At 44.3% G+C, this 27,703-nt stretch overlaps 1 protein-coding gene across 2 annotated transcripts in view; it reads right to left on the minus strand.

Moving 5' to 3' along the window:
- Positions 1-886: 886 nt before the first annotated feature.
- Positions 887-27,703, minus strand: part of Mapk1 (mitogen-activated protein kinase 1) — a 61,723-nt gene continuing 34,906 nt past the window's right edge. Inside the window, exons 3-9 of one of the 2 annotated variants that reach the window (XM_028856713.2) lie at positions 27,344-27,533; positions 21,099-21,215; positions 18,808-18,922; positions 18,250-18,381; positions 8,136-8,245; positions 6,746-6,866; positions 887-2,443 (exon numbers count right to left, since the gene is read on the minus strand). In XM_028856713.2, the coding sequence (XP_028712546.1) occupies positions 6,750-6,866; positions 8,136-8,245; positions 18,250-18,381; positions 18,808-18,922; positions 21,099-21,215; positions 27,344-27,533 (781 nt within the window). In that variant the 3' untranslated portion in view covers positions 887-2,443; positions 6,746-6,749. Of the gene's footprint in view, positions 2,444-6,740; positions 6,867-8,135; positions 8,246-18,249; positions 18,382-18,807; positions 18,923-21,098; positions 21,216-27,343; positions 27,534-27,703 lie in introns of both variants that reach the window. The other variant, XM_028856712.2, reaches the window with a different exon arrangement.

Consider the following 27,703-nt stretch of genomic DNA (forward strand, 5'->3'; position numbering starts at 1 on the left):
ATGAGGAACTATGCCGCACCAGTTGTGGGGCAGTGACTGAAGGATGCAGGGAGTCGTTCCACACCAACCTCAACTCAGTTCCGGGAAGGGCGAGCTCAGAGAGCTCAGTCCCCACAAGATGAGGCTATGGCTTCCTTATTTAGAAGACCACAAATTAAACTCATGATATAATATGAATACCTCCCTTAGAAATATAAAGAAACAAGTAGGAAAATTGCCAATGCTTAGGGAAAAAAAAAGCAAAAAACAAAACTTATTACTAGTGTCTCAGTGAGAGTGTGTTCTCCACCTTTCATGCAGGGTAGGGCTTCGTGTGTGGAGGGGAAAAGCAGGTACTTAGGGCAAGAATCAAGGTCTAGTTTCTGAGGGTGAGGCAGCCATCCTTTAGCCAGGTGAGGTGTGAGTGTCACTCTGGACCTGGCAGCAGATACCATGGGGCGCTGACAGCCCTTCCCACACACAGGCAGAAGAAGGCCCTTTTCAGAGGGAACCCGAGATTTCAACCTGGTATGTTTGGACGCTGTCAGAATCATCTGCTGTTCAGAGGGGCAAAGGGAGGGCTTTTCTTTCTCTTTTTTGTTTTTTGAGGCGGGGTCTATATACTCCCAGCTGTCCTGAACCTCGCTCTGTAGCCCAGGCTGTCCTCCAATTCAGAGACCCTCCTGCCTCTGCCTTCTGAGTGCTGGATTAAAGGTGTGCACCACCGTGCCTGGCTGGAAAGGACCTTTCTGAGTCATCTTATGTAAACAGATGTGTGGGCCAGTGCAGGGGGTACGTGGGGAGGAATGGAGTGAGGCCCATGAACATTTTTTGTTTGAAGCACAAATTATAAATTGACTGTCCACTTAAGACACATCGATCCAGAGGAAATCAACACTGAATCGTATCGTCGGTGTAAAGATAAAGATGTACATTTATTTCCATGAGTTACAAATGCATTGCTGTTCATACTAGCAGGCAGTCTTTATAGAACCCATTCTCCATTGCTGTCAAAAAAAACAAGGAAAAAAAAAAAAGACAGCTGAGAAATGAAAAGTTAACACTAGAATTATCTTTCCTAAATTATCTTCTGGGTAGCAGTCTCTTTGTGGAATAAAAACTCAGAAGTCACAAGAGGTTTTGCTCAATCAAAGGATGAAACTTAGACAGTGATCTCTGCACAGAAAGCCTTAACAGTCATGCAAGGGCACAGTAAGTATTGAACAAGGCAAACTTCTCATCGGAGAGCAGTGAGGGGCTCAGGAGGCACTGCACTGGGATAACACCATCAACTCCACAGCACACAGCGCGGGAACAAAGTACAGAGATCAGGAAATAGGAGAGCGCTTGAACACGGTTACTGCTAGCCTTTTATGACATTAACTCAGCAGAACCAGAAACACCTCAATACTTGGCAACAGAACAGAGCTTCATGATGAGAGCTCATGAAGGCTTTATTACAAGTCATTATACCGCTGAAAAGCGAGCTTGAGATGCTGACATGCTGTAGGAGAAGAACTATACACTTTCTTATTTAGAGACGCAGTGTTCCTCTTAGCTAAATCCCAGGCAGTGAATGTGGTTACAATACAGCTTTCTGTGTGAAACAGCTCCAAGTATATACGGAGCTCCGCCCTGACATCTAGGTCAGCTTGCTCTACTTCATCAGAACTTCTACAGCTTAGTGCTTGTACATCTTGCAGCAAATGACAAGCACAGCTGTTCCTTTAAATCTCTGGCTAAGGACAGCATGTAACATTTTGGCAAGTGCTACACCTCCATTACAATAGAAGTAACTATAGGAAACCCGCAAAGTAACATTGCTGGTCCAATGCTTCCTTTCTAGAATAATGATCAAATTTTTTAGAAGCTGGGCAAATAGCACACACCTTAAATATGGGACTAACATGATACACAGAAAAATGCCCCCAAAGGACTCCCGTGACAAAGCACCTCCCCTGCAGCCTGCAACACCACCCAGGGATGTCCACAAGCTCCTGCTCTGGGTAGACCGTTCCAAGTCAACAGAAGAAGTGCAAACTCTGGGCTGTCACTGACTTCAAGTGCCTTACGTAACAGCATTCCTTACTGTGAAGCGAGATGCCAGCAACTGGAGCCAGACGCTCGCTCTGGTGAGGCTGCATGGTTCAGCAGGATGACAAGTAGAAGGGATTCAGGAGAGGGAGGAACCACTGCATCTTTCAAACCAGAAAGTGGTTAGTGACTAAGCAACAGTACGCAGCCGCGCACCGAAGGCGCACACCGCCGCAGCCTGGTGCCAGAAGACATCTCTGCATGAAGGGGTTCTGAGAAAGTATAAAAGCCACTACTACCAGAAAGTGCCCCTCCGAGCGGCTCAAAGGGTCAGAGTGGGTAAGCTGAGACGGGCCGGAGACAGGACCAGGGGTCAAGAACTGGGAGGAACACCGACATCCGAGCACGTCCAGTCCTCTGAGCCCTTGTCCTGTAAAAAAGACAAAACTGGGGAGTCAGGATCAAGCACGTCACCAGAGGCAGCAACAGCATGAACGGCAGGTTAGATGTAACGGGAGTCAAGACCCGTAAAGGTCACTGTGCTCGCGCGCGCACACACACGCACACACACGCGCACACGGACGCGCGCACAGGCACGCACACGGACGCACGCACACACGCACGTCCTCACGGCCGGGGCTCGGCCCTCACTTCACAACCATCTTTCTCAGACAACCTTTAAGAGCTGAGTTGGTACGGTGTGGTTGAGTGAAAATGCCCCTCCACATGGAAGTGGCGTTGTTGGAGGTGTGGCCTTGCAGGAGGAAGGGTGTGACTGAGGGCGGGCTCTGAGGTTTCTGAAGCTCAGCCAGGCCCAGTGGTTCCCTCTCTCTCTGCGGCTGCCTGCCCATCTGGATGAAGAACTCTCCTCCCTCTCCAGCACCATGTCCGCCTGCACACTGCCGTGCTTCCCACCATGATGATAATGGACTGAACTTCTGAACCGTAAGGCAGCCCCAATTAATGTTTTCTTTTATCAGAGTTGTCAATCATGGTGTCCCTTCACAGCAATAGAAACCCTCAGACATCTGGTGACTAAGGGAAGATACATGTCCACATTTACATTCACAGCCTTGTTGGCTTCCCCAAATACCCTTCATTAATAATGTAGTACCCACCACTCCAAAAGCCAAAACTAGAGTTTAAAGGGTCTTTTCAAAATAGTTCATCTCTACTGAAAAGACCTTCCTATCTTAGGATGACCAGGCAGGGCAGTCACCTGCACTGGCAATGGGAATGTGTTGTTAATGCCCGAGTTTTCTCTTCATGAGAACAAACTAAAGCCTGATGGGTAGTGAGGGCAGCAGACTGGGACTCTGAAAGGTAAGAAGCTGTTGCTGGCTCCCAGTGCTGGATGGTGTAATGAACCACCCGGGTCAAGGGGCCCGCCATCTATCTAGAAGACTCCATTTGTCTGTATCCAGCCAAACACCCTCTCCCGTCCCTCCAGCAGCCTGCACATGGCCGGCCACCTGCAGTATCACTACAGAAGGACACAAGTCACATCTCTCTTCGCTCTTCCGAGGTATGTTTTTCCTTGGGAGAGATTGCACTCCACACCAAATCTACTCTCACCAGACTGCAGTCCAGCAAGTCTGAGCCACCAAAGCCCTGAGTGTTAGGAGTCCCTGGAGGGCTCACTGATGTTCACACTACTGGGGGCACACATGGAGCACACTCGGGCTGCCACAGCACTCACTGCACACAACAGGCCCGCTCTTTAGTGCTCCTTCATTCTGTACGGTCTCTGAGAATCGGAAGCGCGGCCACGTAAATCTCGTGGTATGTCTGGCTCTGATAAGGAAGTCTCGCTGGGTTGATACAGTGACCAAGTGTGCTTCTAATGCTAGGAAACGTTGGAAACTTAACTGATTTGATATGCTGCCAGCACAAAGATCTAGTGGTGTTGCTCTAATAGACCACAAAGCACCTTCAGGGATACGGCTTTCACCTGCCGCTCAAGAATCAGGGTGGAGGCTAGAGCAGGTGGATCTGAGTTTGATGCCAGTCTGGTCGACAGAGTGACTTCCAGGACAGCCAGAACTATACAGAAACCCTGTCCCCCACCAAAAAAAGTCAGGGTGGGAAGGATGAGTGCCATAAGCCAACTAGTACAAGGTCATAGGCTGACAGGTTAATGAGGCCCTAAAATATTTCTATCTTCCAGGAAACCAAAGGGAGCTGAAGCTAATGCTCTTAGTAATCCATCTGCCTGAGGAAGCTCATCAACAGGCAGATGAGGAAGAAAGGCCTACCTCTACATTCACAGGAGGGACTCAGGAGATGGGTCTGGATGAAGATGAGGTGCTGACCACATCCCTTTAGATTATCATTGGAAGTGTCCATAAGCAAAATGCAATCAAACACCCTGACCTTTCAGGACACCTGAAAGATGGCCCCAGGTAGCAGGTGTTTTTTTGAGGGTGTGACTTCCCTCCCTACCCTAAGCTTGGAGCTTGTCTGAGCTCCATAGGTTGAGCTCAGGAACAACAAGTTCTCAGATCTACAGACTGAGGAGTGTGACCACATGCAAAAGGAGCCTGAGAGGACCTGTCAGTCAGCAGACACCTCAGTGCTGCCTTCCGGATTCCTTTTCACTTATTTAAAAAAAGATTGTTTATTTTATGTGTATGGATGTTCTGTATGTGTATGCAGTTTCCATGAACGCTGGGAGAGGGAGGGGAAACCCCTGGAGCTGGAGGTACAGGTGGCTGTGACCACCATGTGGGCGTTGGGAATCAAACCCAGGTCCTCTGAGGAGCAGCCAGTGCCCTTAACTGCTGAGCCGTTCCTCTAGCTTCTCATTTTTATTTTAAAGGAATAAATGGTAAGTTAGTCTAGATGGCAATTTCTCCTTGAAAGCATGAAATAAGTGAGATGGGTTAGTAGGTAGACGGGAAGAGGTGGATTGGTGGGAGAAGTGCAGTCAAATGTTAACGGCATCTGGGGGTGGGATATGAGTATCTACTTCAAGTTTTTTAATTCTTCAGAATAGCTGAACATTGTCATTAAAAGAGCACTGGGAAAATACCAAGCTTTAAGCACACACACGGAATAACTGGGTCTCTGCACTAAACTGCTGTAATAATGTTACTGGCTTCCTGTCAACAGCACCTCAGTACCATCTTGGCTGTCTGTGTGCAGCGTCCACGGACATGACTGCTTGCCAAAGGCTATTGCCAGCCCCTTCCATGCTCCGTCTGTAAAAATCTTTTCCCTAGCAACCACTTAGCCCTGTCAAGAATGCTTTACCCTCACTGTTTGTTTATATTCTAACACGATTCTATTTTCTCTTCTTTCACCATGTTCTCTAGGTTCTTGTACCTAAGTTCATGAAGCTCAGCTGAGGCATATATGAATTCTTCTGAGGGTCAGTCTAGACTGTACCTTCTTGAGAAAGCCTTTCTCAGCCTCTCTTGCCCACCCTCCTCCATGTGTGGAGCAGGTCCATCAGGAGATTCTCTAGCACAAGTACTTGGACTATTTCTTTTGGCGCTGTCTCATCAGGGGAGAGACATGGAGAACTCTAACACTGTGGATTACTTCATCTGTGGCTGTGCTTTGTTCAAGAGGGTCAGGTGCTGATGTGCCATGAACCTGCACAACATCGGTCGGCACAGGAAGGACAGGAACTGCAAGATGAACAGCGTTGCCAAGTCCCATTCACCCCTGGGGCACAGACGGAGGGGGCGGGAGGAACATGATCCTGAAGTCAACTTTCACAAACCTTGAGCTCTAATGTCCCCTCGTCTTGGGAATGCAGGGGCCCAGCAGCCCTGCTTCCTCGCCAGCATGACAATCCCTATGTCCGCACCCCCACCCCAGCCCCCAACGGAATACTTCAAAATATGAAGCTACACCATGAAATCTATTTCCTTTTGGGGCTGTCTTGAACTCCTTTTCTCTCCTCCTTTTCCTGGCTGTCTTCTGTACAGTCTCCACGATCCTCCCCTCACACACTCACTTCCTGGCTTGCTTAATTCCTAGGTGTAAATCTCCTATCAGGGTTTGTCCTGAATGGCTTCCGTATCTGTGTTTCAGTTATAGTGTTTAGTGAATAAAATTCTATCTTTTCAAATCTTTATTTTTTAAATGTTTTTATTAGTATATATTAATTATATATACATAATAATGGGTTTCACTGACATTTTCATACATGTATAATGTATTTTGAGCATATTCACCCATTATCTTCTTACCCCAGTTCCCTCTCCCATTAATTTCCTCTTCTCAAGTCTTAGGAGTGTAGCTCAGTGATATAGCACTTGCTTAGCATGCACGAGGCCTTGGATTCAATCCATAACACCCCAACCAACCAACCAACCAACCAAACAACTAACCAACCAACCAACCAGCCAACCAACCAATCAACCAACCACACAGTCCCAAGGCCACAAAAGTTACACAAAAGAATTTCTGAACATTTAAAATGCCATATAAAGTAAAATAAGGTTTTTGGGAGTAAATGCCTCAAAGCTGTTCTTTCCCACAAGTTATTTTCTCACGTCTACCCCCACCCCCACAACACATCACTGTCACAGTGTCTAAGAGCTGCCACTCTATTTATTTCATGTCCTCATCATCTGTGAAAGATAAAGTCTAATTTCATTTCACACCATGAAACAATCAGGGGGACACTGAATTCCTTTCTCCTCCTAAAGATGTTTTTAACTTGTACCATCTCTCCCTTGCTAGGGGGTTAACTGTATAGTTAAAGTTCTAGATACCTGACCAATTTAAGATCTGTATCCTGGCTGGAATCTAGCAGTCTCTTCAAAAATGAGTTCTTTGAGCTTCTCCTTAGGTAAGTCATCCAATTCCATGTCAAACTTGAATGGTGCTTCAGCAATGGGCTTTAAAACAAAACAGAGTATTTACTAGTCACAAACTGTCACAGCCAAGGCAGTGATCTACTGATTTACAACGGGACTCAGATGCACTCAACTCTCATCTCCTTCTCCAGCGCCATGTCTGTATGCCATGTCCCACCATGAAGATAATGGACTAAACCTCTGAGATGGTAAGCCACGCCAATTTAATGTTTTCCTTTGTAAGAGTTGTTGTGGTCATGGCGTTTCTTCATAGCAATAAAACCCTAAGACATCTTGATTTCCACATTCTTTCAGGAATGCCCCCCCCCCAATCTTAATTGGAACATTCTACTTGCTTCTTCCTACTTTATGAACAGGCTTCATTTTCTATGCACAGAAGTCTCCAAGTAGAGAAACCTAAAATTTTAATTCACTCTGCATCTTTTTTTTTAATCCTTGAGGGAATAAAGCTTAAAATGGAGCCTGCAAGAGGATCCAGAGAAGCAAGGCACTGGGCCTGCTCTGGAGAAAACATGGCATGGAGCACATGCAAGCCTGCTTTCAGAAGCTACCACATCCACCTCTGGATGCATCAACTCTTACCACAAGCACTTTGTCCTGTCTCTAGGGAACGCACAGTGGTTAAGTCATGAGGTCACAGTGTGAACCACTGGTGTCCCAACGTAATGTTGCCTATCTCTTCACCCTCGCCCCCAGAACCAGTACGTACTTCACTTATCTCTTTCTGCCATGGGCCATTCCAATTTCTAGCTGTGGTAGGACTGGCTCATGTTTGAATACTTGGTCCCCAGTTGGTAGACTGGCTTGGGAAGGATCACGAGGTGTGGCCCTTGTTGGAGGTGTGTCATAGGAAAGGGCGTTGAGGTTTCAGAAGACTTACACCATTCTGAGGTGCCTCCCTCTGCACTGTGGTGTGTCTCAAGATGTGAACTCTCACCTCCTGCTCCAATGCCATGTCTGCCTGCCGCCATCATGGCCACAGGCTCAAAACCTCTGGAACTACGAGCCCCAAATGAAACTCTTTCGTTTATAAGCTGCCTTGGTCATGGTGTTTTATCACAGCAACAGAAAAGTAACAACCTTAGCCTTGGTCCCACCTCCCTCCTTCCATGCTCATCAGTGGTGTAGCTGTCCTTCTTTGTACGTGGTGTGATTGACAGTGCTCGTTCTCAAGGAGAGGAGGAGGGTATGCCATTATGTTCCTCAGGAAAATCTTGACAAGGGCATGGCAAGAGCTTCTGCTGACTACTGAACATCTCTGATGCAGCAGCCAGGAGCACAGGCTCTTACCTCATCACTTGGGTCATAATACTGCTCCAGGTAAGGGTGGGCCAGAGCCTGTTCAACTTCAATCCTCTTGTGAGGGTTAAATGTCAACATTTTATCCAGTAAGTCCAGAGCTACAAAGAGAAAGGATTTTGCAGTGGTGAGAAGCAGAACTCATTAGCAAACGTTTTCCATCTTCTATTGAGCTGACTCTTAAGTGGACATCACTGTTAAATCTCTTTAAAAACTATATGTGTGAGTGTTTTACATGCATGCTGTGCACCATGTGAGTGCCACGTACACAGAGGTCAGAATAGGAAGTTGGATCCCCCTGGGGCTGGAGTTACAGGTGGTTGTGAGCTGCCATGTGGGTACAGGAAGTTGAACCTGGGTCCTCTATGAAGAGCAGCTGATGTTCTTAACTACTTAGGCATCTCTCCAGCCTTACTGTAAATCTCTTGCAATCATGTGAACATAAGTGCTGAGCACATGGCAATCACAGATGCCAATGCACCGAAAAGAATGGCTAGCCAAAGGAGCAAAGTGAAGACTAGGGTTCAAACCCAGGATGGCTTACTCAACTCTGACATTTCCTATATTACTCAGCTGTGTAGGTATCAAAAGTATAGAGCTGGGGGTATGGCTCAGTAAAGTACTTGCTCTACAACCCAACACATGAGTTTGGATCTCCAGCATCCACATGAAAAAGCTAGGCTCAACAGTGGGATTACTAGTGCAAGGAGACAGAGTTAAAAAGACCCCAGAGGCTTGCTGGTCAGTCATTCTAGCTGAACTGGGTGAGCTACAGGTCCAGAGAAGTGAAAAGCGATTCAGAAAGATGCAACAAAGACCCTTGGCTTCCACAAGCATATAAATAAGGAAAGGCACCCACACAGCCATGTGTACAGACATTCATATACTACACCCATAAACCCAAATAAGGTAGAAAGCAACTAGAGACACCTGATGCCAACCTCCATACAAATGCACACAAAAATATGTGCATATGTGTACATATATGCACACACACACGGCTTTTTAGAGAATGCGACACTAAAACATGGCAAAACCCCAACTATGTGCAAAGTTAATAAAGACTCTAGTCTTTTTTTTTTTTTTTCCCTGAGACAGGTTTTCTCTGTGTAGTTTTGGTGCCTTTCCTGGAACTCACTCTGTAGCCCAGGCTGGCCTTGAACTCACAGAGATCCTCCTGCCTCTGCCTCCCAAGTGCTGGGATTAAAGACGTGTGCCACCACCGCCCGGCTAAAGCCTCTATTGTTCATTTCTCAGTTACTTACAGGTAGCAACACCACCCTCACCTGTCTGCAAATTGGCGCATACAGGTCCCCCCCACCCTCCCAGAACAGCATGCATGGTCAGGAACTCAGGCAACCCCAAGATGTATGAGATATGTGTTGATCCCTGTTGTCTGTATCAGGGAAAGACCCACCTTACTTCCTGCTCCTCACTTCTAAGAGCCCCACAATTCTTCCCTAAGGTTTTCCTTGAAGCAACTGAAAGTAATGTGGTTGGATGTGATGGCACTCGCCTACAAACTCAGACTCAAGAGGACTGTGAGTGAAAAATTGGTCTGGGCTAGATACACAAACTACCCCCCCCACCAAAAAAAAAAAAAAAAGAACCAACAGAGCAAAGTGTAGTGGGTAGCCATTCTAACTTGGATCTGGAAGTTCCAACCCCCATTGAGACTCTGGCAACTGTCACGCCTACGAGGCGAGGCGGCGAGGGGAGGCACCTGGGGACCGAGAGCTGGATGGGCCAGCGCTCTCTCTGTGCGCTCGCTCAGTGCGGGACGCTGAACGGTGAAGGTGGACTGTGCAGAGCTCCGGAGAACACTGCTGGACTGTGTAACACCTTCCCCAGACCCTGCGACCTACCCATTACTTAATTTGTGAGTTACGCCATTAAATAAATATCCTTTTAACTATGTGGAGTGGCCAAAATAATTTCCCCAATATCTGGCGCTCATGTGGGGCAAACTCCAAAGGCCTGGGCGGCTCCCACCCTCTCCTCCCTAGCTGGCGGGTACCTAAACCCGCCTGCAAAGTTCCATATAACCAGAGAACACCTACACGGTTCCATTCCCGAAAAAGGGAGCAGCTAGTCCGATCTCAATTCCCTAGCTTAGCCCCAGACCAGCGAAAGAGGCAGGGGAGTGCTAGCTCCGATTTCCGCCATCTCCGCCATTTCCTCTCAGTCGGTAGAGCATGAGACTCTTAATCTCAGGGTCATGGGTTCGTGCCCCACGTTGGGCGCCAGATATTGGAGAAATTATTTTGGCCACTCCACATAGTTAAAAGGATATGGAGAAATCAGATCCAAGCTGGAATGGCTACCCACTACAGCAAAGCCAAAAACCTCTGCTATAACAAGGTCGTCTGTCTAGTTAAGATACTAATTGTCTAGAAAGTCTGAGAGATTATACCCAAATTCTAACAGTATTATTTGTAAGCCTGTGGGATACTTCCAGTCAGTTCAAACTTGTTGGCTTTCTGAAAGGAAGCTCTTTTAAGGCAAACAGATAATTTTCTAAAGCATTTCTAAGACACATCCATTAGTTTCTTCCAGTTAAAGTTTAGGTCCTTAAACCACCAAGTAAAGTTTTCAAAAGATGATACCTTCCCTATTTTAAAAATAACTAAATCTCAGACCCCTTCACCATAAGCATGGTTTCTGCATTATTCACAGCTATCAGAGGACAAGAGAAGTGGGAAGGGGCTGGCAAGTGCTGACACCACACTCAGAGAGCGCCTCTCCCCACACCAGAGACCTGTGGTCACTACTCAGATGGTGTCAATCATGGCTGCCCGTGTGTCTGCTTTCTTCCACAGTTTATTTCCCACAAAAGACTGGATGCCCCTTGGAAGCTGAGATCATATCTGACTAGAATCACCAATACCTTCTCACAATTCCACATTTTCTAGTACTTTATACATACATAGCCAGCCGATTCCCATTCTTTTGCCTTTCCTATCCTTGTCCTAGACACATCCTGGGAAGGCCAACTAGCTAGCTCTCTATCTTAGCCATTTAGTTAAATCCTCATCTTGGATCAATACTGAAATTTCAACTTGAGTTTCTGAACAGGGCCAGAGAAAACAATCTAATTCTAAAAACTGTCACAGTAACAGTGTTCTTCACACCATCTGACCTTAGATCCCCTTTAATAACCATTACAACTTACTGAAGATATGCTACTTTGAGAGCTGATGCACAAGTGTCAAGTTCAAAGACAGCAAGAGTGCCTCAAAACCACCACCAGAGATCTATTCCCCCCTTTTTTATTATTAAGAGATTTTCTATTCATTTTACACACCACCAGATTCCCCTCAACTCCCTCCTCCCACTCCTCAGCCTTCCCCCACAACCCCACCTCCTCCAAGGCAAGGTCTCCTATGGGGAGTCAGCAGAGCCTGGTACATTCAGTTGAGGCAGGTCCAGGTCCATCCTCCCTGCACCAAGGCTGTGCAAAACATCCCCCCATAGGCACTAGGCTCCAAAAAGTCAGCTTATGCACCAGGGACAGGTCCCGATCCCACTGCATGGGGGCCCCTCAGCTATTGGTCCACAGTTCATGCAGTTCCACTAGTTTGGCTGGTTGTCTCTGTACATTTTTCCATTGTGATCTCGAATCTATTTTTAAAAGCAGCTGATTCAGATCATAGCTCCAGTAAGTACATGAGTACTCTTCTTCAAGAAAGTTGATGCATTCCAAATGTAGCAGAAATGCTTTATGTAGATATCTTATTTTGTCACACAGAATAGCACAAAGCTTGTACTGAGTTTAGGATTTAATTTAGTGAGAACTTTTGCTATTTTGTCAAAGGTATCCTTCCTTGCACCTGACAACATTTTCAGTGTGAAGTTATGGTAACAGAGGAGCCCAGGGATGGCACTAGTGCCGTCTTAGTGATGGTAGTCATAGTTATCAGTGCCTCAGTCCCATGGAAGTACATGGTGATGCAAAGGATCCTGCAATAATACTCTGATAGTTCTGTATTGACTGTAGTTCTAACTTCATGGATACCCTCAGAGTCCTGGGGTGAGGGAGCCTCTGGGGTCTAAGGAACACACTATTCAGAATAGTTAGCTATAGCACAAAAAATCCAGATTTTCTACCTCATCAAACCACAGAGTCCTGCTGGTTTAAAAGCCTACTCACCTTGCAGATTGAACTGTAGAGGCCCTTCCTGCTGACTGTCCCGGAAGTGATATCCCTGGACCTCTCCCTACTCAGTCAACCCTGCCCACTGAGCTTGTGTCCCAAGTCACGCCCCCCAGCGGTCCAGTCATTTCTGCTGCCACTTTCCATCCCAAACTTCTCACTCCCACCTTGTTTCAATCGTGCCCCTCCCAGTCTTGGTGCAGTATAGGTATACACATCTACAGGGAATGTCTCCACAGGTATACAACCCTAGTGTCAAAGTTAGCTCTCCCTTTCTCCGTATGTACCAGGTTAACTGACCAACCAGTTTCTGGAGAGAATCCTGTTATCTCCAAATTTCATCACAGGAAAGTGGGGATTACAGTTTTCCTGGGCTACTGTGCCTGGTTTTACATGGCTGTAGGAATCTGAACTAAGGTCCTTTACTTTAATCAAGTACGTTAGTTAGTGAGACATTTCACCAGACCTCAATTATTATTATTATTATTATTATTATTATTATTATTTTAATTTTTTAAGACAGGGTTTCTCTGTGTAGTTTTGGTGCCTGTCCTGGATCTTGCTCTGTAGACCAGATTGGCCTCGAACTCACAGAGATCCACCTGACTCCGCCTTCCAAGTGCTGGGATTAAAGGCATGCGCCACCATCACCCAGCTTATTTTTTAAAGGAAAAAAACATTATGAATTTTATTATGTGTGTTTGCTGCACTTATGTTTGTGTACCAAGAGTGGGCTTAGCACCTGCTGAGGTCAGAGGAGGGTGTGAGATTTTGTGGAACTAGTGTAACAGGTGGTTGTGAGCCACCATGAGGACGCTGGGAACTGAACCCAGGTTCTCTGCAGGAGCACTAAGTGCTCTAACCTGCTGAGCCATCTCTCCAGCCCTTCAATTACCCTTACATAGTCATCAATACTCTCCTAACTGGAAAACCAACCCAGATTTTTCAGTCTATATACTGCTAGGCACTTATTTGTTGTACATATGGACCATTCTCCATTTTTAAAAGTATTTTTCAAAGCCCATGGGTTAAGCAACATTCAAAGCAGTCTTTAGACTGAGGTGATCAAGTTCCAGAATAAATACAACTCTGTGGCACTAACACCATGTTAGTTTAGGATTCTAATCATGACTCACATATGCAATATCGGAGTCCAAAAGACTCCCAAATATTTGATGTGAACTACACTGGATTTTTGTTTATTGTTTGTGAGATAGGGTTCTTTCTAAAAGTAACCATTATGGTGTGTTCCCTTCCATATTACAGTTAATATTGGAATGCTTTAAATGCTGTTCACTTTAGACATATTCTCCACATCTGATCAGTTTAATGTTATGTTTTAAACCTTGAACATTACCTAAAATTTTTGTCTGAGTGTGTGTGCAAGCTCATATGCAAGGATGCCAAGGTATATGTGGAGGTCAAGATGACAATGTCCATGAGTTCTTTCTTTCCTTCTACTATGTAGGTCCAGAGGATCAAACTCAGGTTGTCAGGCTTGACAGAAAAGCCATACTGCTGGCTTTAAATTCTTTTAAACTTTATGTGACCAAATTTACTTTTTTCATATTTGCTTTATCTTTTAAAAAAATATTGACCCATTTATGTGCATGGATGTTTTGCCTGCAAGTATATCTGAGTACCAAGTGCATGCTTGGTGCCCACGGAAGCCAGAAGGTGTCAGATCCCCTGAACTGGAGTAACAATTCTATGTGGGTGCTGGGAATCAAACCTGGGTTCTAGGGAAGAGCGACCAGTGCTCTTAACCACGGAGTCATCTACATCCAGTCCTTCTTGGTTTGTGTTTAAAGCTTAGGAAGAGAGTAAATATAGAATTCAGAAAAACAGGAATATCCTAAAATTGTTCTCAACAGTATGAATTAAAAAATTCTTTTAAGATTTGTTATTTTATGTGTATGAATATTTTGCCTGTATGCATGTATATGCACCACATGTGTGCCTGGTGTACTCAGAGGTCAGAAGAGGCATTGGATACCCTGGCCCTGGAGTTGTGGATGGTTGTGAGCTGCAACGTGGGTGCTGGGAACTGACCCTGGATACTCTGTAGGAGCAGCTAGTGCTCTAACTGCTGAGCCACCTCTCCAGCTTCACAGCACCATTTAAAACTACATTTGATCACGGATTCTTTAGGAATTCATTTTCACGTATGAGCAATAATTTAAACCAACGTATTCCAAGTAAAGATTCAACTCCCTAGTATCATCTACTGCAATACTCATTTCTTCCCCCTCACTGAAGTCACCTTGGAGAAGACTCTAAACTAAGATTCCTTTGAAGAAGAAACCTGCAGCATTACTGGCTCAAAAGATTCAGCATTAAAACTTTCAACAACCATGTAAAAAAAAATGCTCAATTTACCCACCCTCACCCCACCCAGGGTTCTCTGTGTAGCCCTGGATGGTGAGAGATCTGCCTGCCTCTGCCTCCTGAGTGCTAGGATTAAAGGAGTGCCCCCACCCCAACATTCAATTTAATTCTTAAACGAATTAAATACTACACCCAGCCTCAATGTTGGCAGACCCAAAAGGTGAGTACCTAGAATTGTTAGAACACAAGATCCAAGACAAAACTGCCCAACTTCCTTCCACAGAAACTCAACCCATGTATGATTTGCTCTATGTCCCACAGCCTTGACCAAGTAAGTTAAACTCTCGATGCCTGCTATTTTGATAAGCTTTTTTTTTTTTAAAGGGTAGGGAAAGGAGAGTAATTACTGACTGTTCAGTGTTCATATATTGTAAAGATGAGTACTTTCCCTCATACTCAATAGTTCCTTTTTCTACTGAGTTAATGTGGTGATACTTTGTTTGTGCCCTAACAAATAAAGCTTGCCTGGAGATCAGTGTGGAGCTAGCTACACCAGAGGCCAGGCAGTGGTGACACACTTTTAATCTCAGCACTTGGGATCTCATGCCTTTGATCCCAGTACTTGGGAGGAGGAAACAGAAAGTGATATGGCTAGGCAGAGAGAGGAAGTGTAAAGCGGGGTGGAGACAGGAGCTTGCCCCTTTCATTTAAGGATTCCTAGAGGTAAGTAGTTTCTGGTGGCTGCTGCTCTGCTTCTCTGCTTCTCTGATCTTTCAGCCTTCACCCTGACATCTGACTCTGGGCTTTTATTATTAAGACCAATCACAATTCGTGCTACAAGTTATCATTATTTATCCTTGAAACCTCTACTATTTCAACTTGAAAATTGAAATCTTGAGTTCTCTGATATCATTCTTTCATTGTCTTATGTCATTTTCGAACAAATCAGGGCTATTAGCTTCCTACAGTGAGGTTCTTATTGTTGATTTTATGTCCAGGGCTGTGCAGCCAGGACGGTACAGAACTTCTCAGGGATGAAACGTAACACAGCTCTTTGCAGTTGCTTCTATCAAAGAGAGGATTGCACTTCCTATCTCCTGCACTAGCTGACAGTATACTTTGATTTGACCCACTAAGCATGACAGACCATGGTTAGACCTCATCTCTAAAAAGATCTTGCAGCTTCTGATGCCTTCCTCTGCAATGTTCTTGCCACCAGAAGCCTCGTCTAGTACCACAGTGAGGAGAAACAAGTACAAGAAAGAGCACCAAAAGCAAGGTATGGCGGGCGAGGCTGCCCTGGACCACTCCACTGGAGGGGAGCCAGGAACCTTCCCCCTGCCTAGCTGAGCCAGCAAATGAACAAATACCCAGTTGTTATTCCAAGCCCCAAGTTTTGGAGTGGCTTGTTCAACAGTTAATAACAATAAATGTAACTCATGTGAGCTTCAATGTCCATTATGAGGCTGGATAAGGATGCTTACAGGTAATCGCCACAAGAGAACACTATGCACACGTTTATAAAGCTGCTGATATGTAAAGATCTTCAAAATACATAAATGAAAGAGTTTCAGTCTTGGGATTTTAGAATCCAGAGTTGTGAATTTTCATATAACCCTATGATATAAATACTATTACCTTCCTATTATAACTGAGAACACAGAGGCCTAGCGACACTAAGTAGTTCAGGTTCGTGTCTGGGCTGCACCAGCCTGTGCTCCAGCTGCAGCCTCCAGCCATCTCTCCACCCTCCATGCTCAGAGTCACCCAACAGCTGAACTTCTAGAGTAACCTCCTGCATCTTCCCAGGGCCTCCTCACACTTGTTATGTAGCTCAAATTGGTCTTAAACTTGATCCTCCTGCTTCATCCTTCCAAGTTCTGGTATTATAGCTGCATACTACACCACGGTTGTTTCATTCCCTGTTTTTTTTAATTGTTGTTTTATTTTTGGAGACAGGTTTCTCTGTGTAGCCCCGGCTGGTGTCGACCTCACACAGATCTGCCTGCCTCTGCCTCCTGAGTGCTGAGATTAAAAGGTGTGAGCCACCATCACCTAGCCAATTTCCTCGGTTTTAATGGCATCGATTCTTGTATGACTTTAAGTTAAGGAAAACAAGCCAAAAGATTCAAGTAATCTGATAGAAACCAATTACTTAGAGAAAAAGTAAGGGAACAAAGGTTGATGGTCCTGTGAACAGGATGACTTATATCTTAAATCACAAAATTTTCTTATGATGAACTTCTCTAAGGGAGCAGCTCTGAAAACAAGTTAACATGCTCACTAGACGAAATATACAAGGCAATCTAAATGTAATGTGTTGAGTCTAGCAAGAAGGTTTAGCAGGTAACGGCTCATCTAGCCAAGCCTGACCACCTAAGTTTGATCCTGGAACCCACATGGAAGGAGAGTACCAATTCTTGCATGTTATCTGACCTCTACATGTAAAAAATAATAAAAAAAATGTTAAAAAAAAAGGTAATGTGTCATATGGGTTAAGTTCTAGTTTTTAAAATTCAACAATTAAATCACAATATGATTCCCCATGTATACTTTTGTTATACCTACAGCAAAATGCTAAAAGCTATTTTAGAACTAGGCTGGAAGGCCTATGAATGTAACCCCAGAAACTGAGTTGAGGGAAGAGGATTACTGGGCTATACAAAAAGACCCTGTCATAAACATGTCACCCAAAGTTATTTTGAGACTCTCATTATTCATTATCTATGATAACCTACTGCACTGTATCAGAGATGAAAAGAGTTTCTCCTATAACCAAAGCAAATTATAAACAACTATTTTTGAACCTTTGGTTGGGTCCATACATGTTCCTGGGCTGAGGAAATAGCACAGTAGGTAGAGTGTTTGCCTGGACATCGTGAGGACCTGATTTCCTCCCCCAGAATGCACTAAAGGCTGGGAGGATAAACAGATTCTGGGGCTTGATGGCCAGCTAGAGTCACTGTCAAAAAAGGTGGATGGTGCCTGAGAAATGACATCTGAGGCTGTTCTCTTGTCTTATACGACTATCAGACAATTCTATAAGCAATGATGTTTAAGAAAACAATGCTAGGAAGCAAATTTCACCTTTTAAAAATACTCCTGCAATTTAAAACCTATTACGAGAATTTATAAGGGTTTACATTTTGAAAGCATAAATTTAAGGTAAAATGTGTAAGTCCATTTTCAGCCATAAAGATACAAAGATGAGCAGTGTTGGTGAGCTGTGAGCTGCTCCTTGGCCTGTTCAGATCCTCTTTTCTACACTGTTCAGTTATACCAATTGATTGTTTGCGTGTGTGTGCGTGAGAGTGAGAGTGAGTGAGTGAGAGAGAATTAGGGAGAGAGAGAGAGAAGGAGCGCACTAACTTCAGCAGTTAGTCCTAACAATGTCAACACCACCTGGGAAGAGACTGACATGGAAACGATTTATCAGGTTCTTACAAGAGCAGTCCACAGTCTTACTCAGTGAACCATCTTTCCAGCCTAGCACATTTTAAATGAAGAATTACCTGATAGTTACAATTTGCTGGGTTTTCAGGCTGGAACCTAATAACTTAGTCAACATAATAAGCAACCTAAAGCTAAGCTTAAGGAAAAACTTATCAATAAAGTAAGATTTACCTTTGGAGTCAGCATTTGGGAACAGCCTGTTCCACGGCACCTTATTTTTGTGCGGAAGAGAAAGCAAGTAGTTTCTGGCTTTTAAATTTATTATACAATTCAGATCTTCCTGTGATGGAGATCCAAGAATACCTATTGGACAGAACATGAGCCGTTAGTGGTCCAGACAGGACAAATCACTACAGACATCAGCTAAGCACAGAAGGGGCTCTGCACTCAATGGTCTCTTCCCACTGCCCGGCGATCACCCTGCACTACAAGCTTTATATAAAGATAGTCAGCCGGGCAGTGGTAGCGCACACACCTTTAATCCCAGCACCCAGGAGGCAGAGCCAGGCGGATCTCTGAGTTCGAGGCCAGCTTGGTCTACAGAGTGAGCTCCAGGACAGGCACCAAAACTACACAGAGAAACCTTGTCTCAAAAAACAAACAAACAAACAAAAAACTTTAAAATTTTTAATTTAGAGAAAATTTAAACAAAACAAACAACAACAACCAAAAACAACAAAAAACCCCATGTGTATAGTGAGTCTGATATAACCATGCTCAAGAACTTACCCAGGATGTGATTCAGCTGGTCAAGGTAATGCTTCCCTGGGAAGATAGGCCTGTTGGAGAGCATCTCTGCCAGGATGCAGCCCACAGACCAAATATCAATGGACTTGGTATAACCCTGCAACAGGAAGGGAGAAAAGACAGAGTATTTGAATGTGGTGTCCACAACAACACGATGAGATCTTCGATGACAGCCATGTGGTAGATGAGAGTCTGAGCTTCTCCTTTGAGACTCCCATTTTGAAACACATGGACACAGAATGAAAAACAGTAATTAGGCTTTCTTAAGAGATGCTGCTGGAGGTACTGGCGCACGCCTTTAGTCCCAGCACTAATGAGGCAGAGGCAGGCAGCTCTAGGCCAGTCCGTCTACAAATGGAGTTCCAGGACAGCCAGGGCTACATAGAGAGACCTTGTCTCTAAAAGCAAAAACAAACAAACAAACAAAAGTCCCCCCTTCCCCAAAGATTCAGTGTAGGGAGGGAGTAGTAACACTCACCGCTCATGTCATTTAACCCGTTTTTGTGAACTTGCAAATAAACTTACATGGACACTGACACCTCCCACCCCAGCGGTGTTGGCGCCAACGTTCTCATCTTCTCTATTACTCAGGTATAAAAGTTTTTAAAAGAAGTTTGTTAAAAGTTCTGTAATTATTTTATTTCATTTTAACAATAGTACAAGATGCTTCTATATAAGGGAAACAAGCTGAATTACAAGGAAAATGTTAGATATAGTAATAAATGAAAAGAGAAACATAACAAGAGGAAAAAAAGGAGTCAGCCACTATATTGAAGAGCTGACTTGGGAATAAATAATAGAGCGCACTAAAGCACCAAAGGAAAGACAGTTATGGTACTGTCAATGTAGAGTGAGAGAACATTTGAGAGATTGATGAAAGGAGATTTCATAGTCCAGCTATTAACTCCAGTGCTCTAGAAATGACCCAGAAACTGCACACGGGCATTGCCCCGTCGTCAGCACAGACAGCTTTGCCTCTGATACATCGGAAGTTAGCACTGTTTCTGTGCATCCACATTAAATGCATGGCACAGAAGTCAAGTCCTTAGAAAGCGCCACTCTCCTCACAAATAGCGTGGGTCAGAGTAGGTCATATGCTGTGCTAAGACTGTGGTTCATAGCCCCATTGGGCACCTTAAACCACTGCCTAGAATTCCATCTCCTGGGGAGCCAATGTCTTCTTCTGGCATCTTTGGGCACAACACATGTGCACAAACCCATACAGACACACAACAACAAAACCAAAAGGCCTACCAGAAACAAAAGGAACCCAAACAGAAGCTCAACGTCCTGAACAGCCCTCACTTTTGCCTGCTGGCTTATAATTCTCACAAAGAATGCATACATACTTCATTTTTTTCCCAGTCATGTGTGTTTGTTATTTGTGACAAGGTCTTAATAGCCCAGGCTGGCCTTAAATTTGTGGCAATTCTCATACCTTTGTCCTGAGTGCTGGGATTATGCCTGACTGCTTGCCCCCTCCCCTCCATTCCTCCCTCCTTTCCTGTTCTTTGAGAGAAGGTTTCTCTTGTAGCCTGTGCTGTCCTAGAATTTGCTATGCAGAATCACAGAGATCTGCCTGCCCCTGCCTCCGAATGCCAGGATCAAAGGTATGCACCACCACATATTACCACAGTCCAGATTGTTGGGTTTTTGTTTTGTTTTATTTTTTGAGACAGGGTTTCTCTGTATAGCCCTGGCTGTCCTCCAAGTTGCTTTGGAGACCAGATTGACCTTGAAATCAAAGATATCCCCTTGCCTCTGCCTCCTGAGTGTTGGGATTAAAGGTATGCACCATCAATGCCTGGCTCCCAAGACCCAGATCTTGATAGCAGAGTTTGGATGACCTGGATCTACTACTCTTCACAGCAAAATCAGTGAAGAGGAGGATGGATTTCATTCTGAAATGTATCTACCCCGTATTTTTCAAGTGGTTCCTATTCTTTCCACACCCAGTAAATTTTGCTGAAGAGAAATTCTTCATTATTAGGTAATTTAAAGTTTGTAGAACAGCTCTGGAACATATTCACAGAAACACGAATTACTAGAAACTGTAACCACATAAAAGCAGGCGTGGAAGCTGCCGCAGGCAATGCCTTAGTACTACAGACAAGGGAGGACACAGACCTTCACGGTCACCATGACTAAAGACAGTAAACCCTAAGCCCCAAAGTTCAATTCTGAGAAGGATCAAGCAGCACTCTGGCTCTGGCCAGATACACCAGACTGAAGGATGGAGACCAAGGTTATAGCTATTGGTTTCTTTTTCTTACCTTGGAATTCAACATGATTTCTGGAGCTCTGTACCAACGTGTGGCTACGTACTCTGTCAAGAACCCTGTGTGATCATGATCCGGATCTGCAACACGGGCAAGGCCAAAGTCACAGATCTAAGGGGAAAAAGTGGGGCACCATTTTAGAGATACCAAGGCGCTAATATCAAAACACTATGAAAATAAAAAAGGCAATAGCAGTAACAAGAAATAACAAGAGTATGCTACCAATACTGTGTTAGACATCTTTCTGGACAATACAAAATCATTATTTTTGAGGTGATGACAGACCACATGCTGGAGGGAGGAAACAGGCACAATCTGGCAACCATGTTTGGATTTCATCACCACCAGCTATTTTAAGTACACAGAAAAACCATCAAGGGGTGTGGTGGTGGAGAGGGGTGCTTTTCGGTAGTGAAAAGCACAGACTGCTCTCGCAAATGACCTGAGTGGTCACCAGCATTCACGATGAGTGACTCACAATTGCCTATACACTCCAAGGGATCTGAGACTCTGGCCTCCTTGGGCAGCCCCACACTATGATGGACAGACATATAAACACAAACACACAGAAATAAAATTAAACCTTAAATACAAAGTGTTAGGGGTAAAAACCACCAAACCATCCAGAGCCCTTTCCTATCCATGCCATTGTAGCTCACAGAATCACTGATGAATTTGCTCCTTAAGCTGTCTGCCCTGTCCTATTTCTCAAACTCCGATTTCTGGCTAGTTTTCCAGTTTAGTCTAAAAATATTTGTTTGTTTTATTTCTAAAAATTCTTCTCACTTCCCTACTTTTCACACAGCCAATTCTCACAGTTTTAGAACTTTCATGTACTTGAGATAAACCATTGGTTCTGATGTTCATTTATGTATTTCTCTGTGTGTGTGTGGTGGGGGTCAGAGGATGGCTTTCATAGGAAGTTGATTCTCTCTTATCGTGTGATTCTGAGGTATTAAACTCAAGTCATTCTGGCTTTATCACAGAGCCATCCTGCCATCCACCACTGCTCTGTACAGCACCCAGTTTCTCACATCCTGACTCTCAGGAGCACCTCCCAGGACTCTCATTGATCTAGCTGTCTTAACACTGATGCTACTTGAGTTGGCTGCCTTACTGACTCCAGCACAAATAAGATGTAGACATATTCTACTTAGGTCAATATAAATAAAAAAAATTTAATTTTCTGGTCTCCAGGAAACCAATGCAAGAAAGGGATAGGTTAACAGATGGGACACAGTACAGTAGAAGGCCATTTGGAAGACAGATCAATATGGAGGCTTCACTGTATTAAGTCAGCTAAAAAACAAGGGCTGACATTTAAGTTCAACAGTAAAAGACTGGTTAATGATAATGCACTGTAAAACCCCCAGAAGAAAAGGTGAATGTTTTGTGGATCATTTTTTTGTGTGTGGCATTTTTAAGTTAATAGTTTTCAAAACCAGTGCTCTTTCTTTCTTTTTCCTTTCTGGTTTTTTCGAGACAGGGTTTCTCTGTGTAGCTTTGGTGCCTGTCCTGGATCTTGCTCTGTAGACCAGAGATCTGGCTGGCTCTGCTTCCCGAGTGCTGGGATTAAAGGCGTGCACCACAGCCTTTAATCCCAAAGGCCAAAATCGGCACTTTTTTTTTTTTTTTTAAAGACAGGGTTTCTCTGTGTAGTTTTGGTGTCTATACTGGATCTCACTCTGTAGACCAGGCTAGCCTCAAACTCACAGAGACACGCCTGGCTCTGCCTCCTGAGTGCTGAGATTAAAGGTGTGTGCCACAAACCACCTGGCAATCAAAATCGGTACTTTTTTTTAAATTTTTTGTGATTTATTTATTTTCATTTTATGTTCACTGGTGTTTTGTATGTATGTCTGTGTGACAGTGTTTGCTCCCTTGGGACTGGAGTTGTGAGGATGTTAAATTCCTTGGGGCTGGAGTTCCAGACAGTTGTGAGCTGCCATGTGGATGCTGGGAATTGAACCTGGGTCCTCTGGAAGAGCAGATTATGCTCCTAACTGTGGAGCCATCTCTCCAGCCCCAAATCCGTACTTTTTAATGGCAACAATTTGACCAAAATTCTGTGACAGAATTTTGAGACCCAATAAAAAACAAGTTTAATGAGAGAGAGAAAAACAGACAAACATACAAAAAAACCAAGGACTTGAACTTTGGCCGTACAAGTAGGACAACAACAGGAGAACAAGTCTAAAACACACAGGACCTAGTCATTTGGACCCCACTCTGCTGAGATACTCCACATAGGCAAAGACCCTACCTAGTGCCCAGCACCTTCCTCTGGCTCACTCTCTGTGGGCCTCAATGAGCCTCTCGTTTGCTTCAACACAGCATCCAAGAAGCTGCACATGTATTTTACAGAATGTCACCGAGTCATCAAAAGAAGCAGACAGGGCATCCTCTTCTTTCCTAACTCTCCTGCAGGATACGTCCCCTGTGGGAGCCCACAGAGGCTCCCCCGTAAGGTCTTACTCAAGGTCAGAAAGTCTAGGCTTACTTAGCCCCGCAGGGCTGCATAATGGGATATTTGGCCAAAGGTGAGGGTACCAGGTGTTTTGAAGGGTCTACACTTGTTGGTACTTTATACCTTGACCTTGGAAGAGGGATGGCTTTTGTCCTTCCTCTTGCTGATGTTTAAAAGGCCCATCATGAAATAAAGTCTGGGCGGCTGGGTACTGACCCAGGCTCCCCCACCCTCAAGCTATCCTGTATCTTTGTCTTTCTCTTTGTCTAGGTCTATATTTTTTATCTAATACTTCCTCACTCCTTCCCCCAAGAACCCTCTGACAGGCTGGACACTTCCCATATGGAGAGAGTGAGGAACTCCTGTGGTTCTCCACAGGGAATTGCCCACTCCAGCCTCTCCACTTGGCATACACAACCTCCATCATGAGCCTGAGCCTCCTTTAAATGACAGCTTGCTTGCCATAGAGGTAACAACCCTGATGGTCACTGGTCCCCACACATGCTATCAAAGCACTCTACCAGTGACTTACATTTCTAGCCCAGTTGTAAGACTATGTATTTTAGTTCTTTTTATTCTTATGTGTTTGAATGCAGGTGTGTCTGTGCCATGGTGTGTGCCTAGAGGTCAGAGGTGACTTTTAGGAGTTGGTTATCTCCTTCCACTGTTCAATACAGGCTGTCAGGCTTGGGCAGCGCTTCTACCCACCTGAGCCACTTCACCAGCCTCCAGCTACCACTTTGGAGGAAGAATACAATTAAGTTCTGAATTCTGTTTGACTGATCTTGAAGCGTTAGTAAAACATGCCTTTATTTCTAGCACTTGGAAAGCTCTGAATTCAAGATCAGCCTGGTTTACATAGTGAGTTCCAGGACAGCCAGAGCAACACAGTGAGACCCAATCTCAAACAAACAAACAAGCAAACAAACAAAAACAACAACAACAAAACCAAGTCTTATCAACCAATTCCTTTAGAGTTAATAGCATGAAGGATTTCCAGTACAGGAACTGTGGCAGTAAGACTAGAAAAAAAACAATGAATAAACGATATTTCTCACATCTGAAGGAAAGTACTCTTAGTCACCACTTCCTATGGTAAACTACGACCAATCCATTCCATTTCTGAGTGACTTAAACTTTTCAACATGTGACTCACAGTGATTCTCTTTTGTAGAGCTTACTCTTCGTCTTATAATTCACCTTCAAGCAAAGCACACAACTCAGTGCAGCCAGAAAACTTCTCTCTTTTCCTCTCCCTCCCTCTGTTCTTTTGAGACAGGGTTTCTCTGTGTAGCCCCAAACTCACAGAGATCTGCCTGCCACTGCCTCTTTTTTTTTTTTTTTTTGGTTTTTCAAGACAGGGTTTCTCTGTGTAGCTTTGCGCCTTTCCTGGGACTCACTTGGTAGCCCAGGCTGGCCTCGAACTCACAGAGATCCGCCTGGCTCTGCCTCCCGAGTGCTGGGATTAAAGGTGTGCGCTGCCGCCGCCTGGCTGCCTCTGCCTCTTTAGTGCTGGGATTAAAGGTGTGCGATACTATGCCTGGCCACAAAATTTCCTTAATATTATACTGCTGAAGGCTAACCTAATTAACAAAGCCAATAAGACAACAACAACACTACCCAAACAAATCTATCACAGCTACAGATAAAGCCCTAGTCATACTCAGAATAACTCCATATAGAAGACGCCAGACAGCTAGTGCAGTCCAAGCCTAAAGGGCCCCATTAAACGTCGGCATTCCCATCTGACCACCTCTTGGACTATGTAAATGTTCTTTAAAACATGTTCCATTCTGTATCCTTCTTTACAGGTGTAAATGCAATCAAACAGGCTGTGGGCGTGCTTACTGATAACTCGGTGAGTTCTCTTCGGCAAACAACGAGCACACACTAGTACTGACCACACCTCCCATTTTCTGCTCCACTGAACATAAGCCAAGAGAAGCTGTCAATAGGGTCTAAACCCCGTAAGTGTGTCTGTGGGCCTGGGAAATAAAGGGTCATCATGAAGCCCCACAATGTGGTGGCACTTCTTGATGTAGGCTAGAGCTCGAGGAGGTGGCTCTCCCCCCACCAGTGTTGGCTCCTGTGTCATACACATACACTACTGCCACCATAGCCTGTTCTGCACGCACATGCTTGCTGTGGCAAGTAAGAATCTCAGTGAAAAACCACACTCATCTTTGGAATGAAATGTTCTCCATATGAATGACATACTCCAGATACATACCTTAAAATATGAGTGAAGCTAGATATGCTGGAGTATGCCAATAATAAAAAGCTGAAGAGTGAAGTAGGAAAATGGAGTTTGGGATAAGCCCCAACTATACCTTGCTGGGTGTGGTGGTACAAACCTATTACTAAACCTGAGCTATATAGTCAGACCATGTCTCAAAATAACAACAAAAAACAAAGCTTAGATAAAGGTTGTCCATATTTCATTTTCAGCCAATCTCTCTTGCTTATAAGCAACTGCCCAATACCCAATGCTGCCCCCAAAAAGAAAAGGAAGTAGTACTTTTCTTAACTCCTCCCTTGCTTCTGACCTTCATTCCTCTGGTCTTCCTGCCTATGACACCTGTATCCAACAGAGCCCCTCACTTATGAAAGCCTGTTCATCCTTGGAGGGCTGACATGGACATTATCTTCCTCGTTTGCATTTGAATACTATTTTCGGTAGCCAGATACAGCATATGCTATCAGTAACACATTGTCTGCTGGGTTTCCATCTCTCAGTTTTCCACTTTCAGGGGCACACATACTTCTTGGCATGGCATACCTAACAAAGCTTCACACAGGAATGTTCATTTAACTGAAAATTCAAGAAATTATTATTCTTACACATCTCCACATACTTTTAAAGTTTCTTTACTGGGATATAATTCACATAAAGTATACAATGCTATAGTTTTTAATATTACAGTTACAGGGTTATGCAACCTTAAACAATTAACAACAGAAAAAAAAAAAAAACTAACAAATTAGAACTGTCTCCCCTAATGCTCTCCACTATAAACTCACTGTATAGCTCTATCACATTTTATCCACAATTAGCTGGACATTTGGATTGTTTACATTTTTCAGTGACAATGAATTATACTACCATGAATACCTATGTACAAGTTTTTGTGTGGACATGTATTTTCATTTTACTAAGGTACAAAGTTGGAAAAAAAACTTTGTCAATGTTATATATATATATGATATATATATATATCATATACATACTTCAGGTTGGCCTTAACTCCCAAAGATCTGCTTGCCTCTGCTCCCAGTGCTGGGATCTGAGGCATGTGCCACCATACCTGACATTATTGAACACTTAAGATTATGTCTATCCCCGTGAGAAGCTCTGTATCACCATGAGCCTTGTTTTGCTTTCTTGATACAAAGGATTAAAAACAACGCGCACATGACACTATATACAAAGAATATGTAAGCATGCACATAAAACACACACACATAAGAGCTACTGATTTGGACGGAGAGTGGTGGCGCACGCCTTTAATCCCAGCACTCGGGAGGCTGAGCCGGGCAAATCTCTGTGAGTTCGAGGTCAGCCTGATCTACAGAGTAAGATCCAGGACAGGCACCAAAACTACACAGAGAAACCCTGTCTCGAAACCCCCCCCCCCCCGCCCCCCCCAAAAAAAGAGCTACTAACTTGCTACTGTGGCTACTACCTCTGGAAAGGAAGAGTGGGTTAAAGAAGGAACAAGACTCATATTGTGCACTTGTATTTTTGCTATAAAATAAAAGTGCCTTAGCTGACCTTGAGATCACAAGTGGTGTTCAGCAGGAGGTTAGAAGGCTTGAGGTCACGATGCAGAACGTTAGCTGAATGTATGTATTTTAATCCTCTCAGGATCTGATAAAGAAAATAGCAGATATGGTCATTGCTGAGGTGTTGTGTCTTCAAGAGCTTGTAAAGATCTGTCTCCATGAGGTCCTGTACTATATATCTGTTTGACAGGTTAAGGTAAACATCCAACAGTTGGTCACACTTAGCAAAGCACCAAACAAATTCAACTTCTCTTAATCCTTTTCCCATGCAGCTTCTGATACAGCAAGGCCATCAATGGAAAGGAGAAACCAAAGAAAACATGGGTACACTCTCACGGAAGAGAACATG

The sequence above is a fragment of the Peromyscus leucopus genome, chromosome 12, assembly GCF_004664715.2.
Source record: "Peromyscus leucopus breed LL Stock chromosome 12, UCI_PerLeu_2.1, whole genome shotgun sequence".
Classification (NCBI taxonomy): Eukaryota; Metazoa; Chordata; class Mammalia; order Rodentia; family Cricetidae; genus Peromyscus; species Peromyscus leucopus.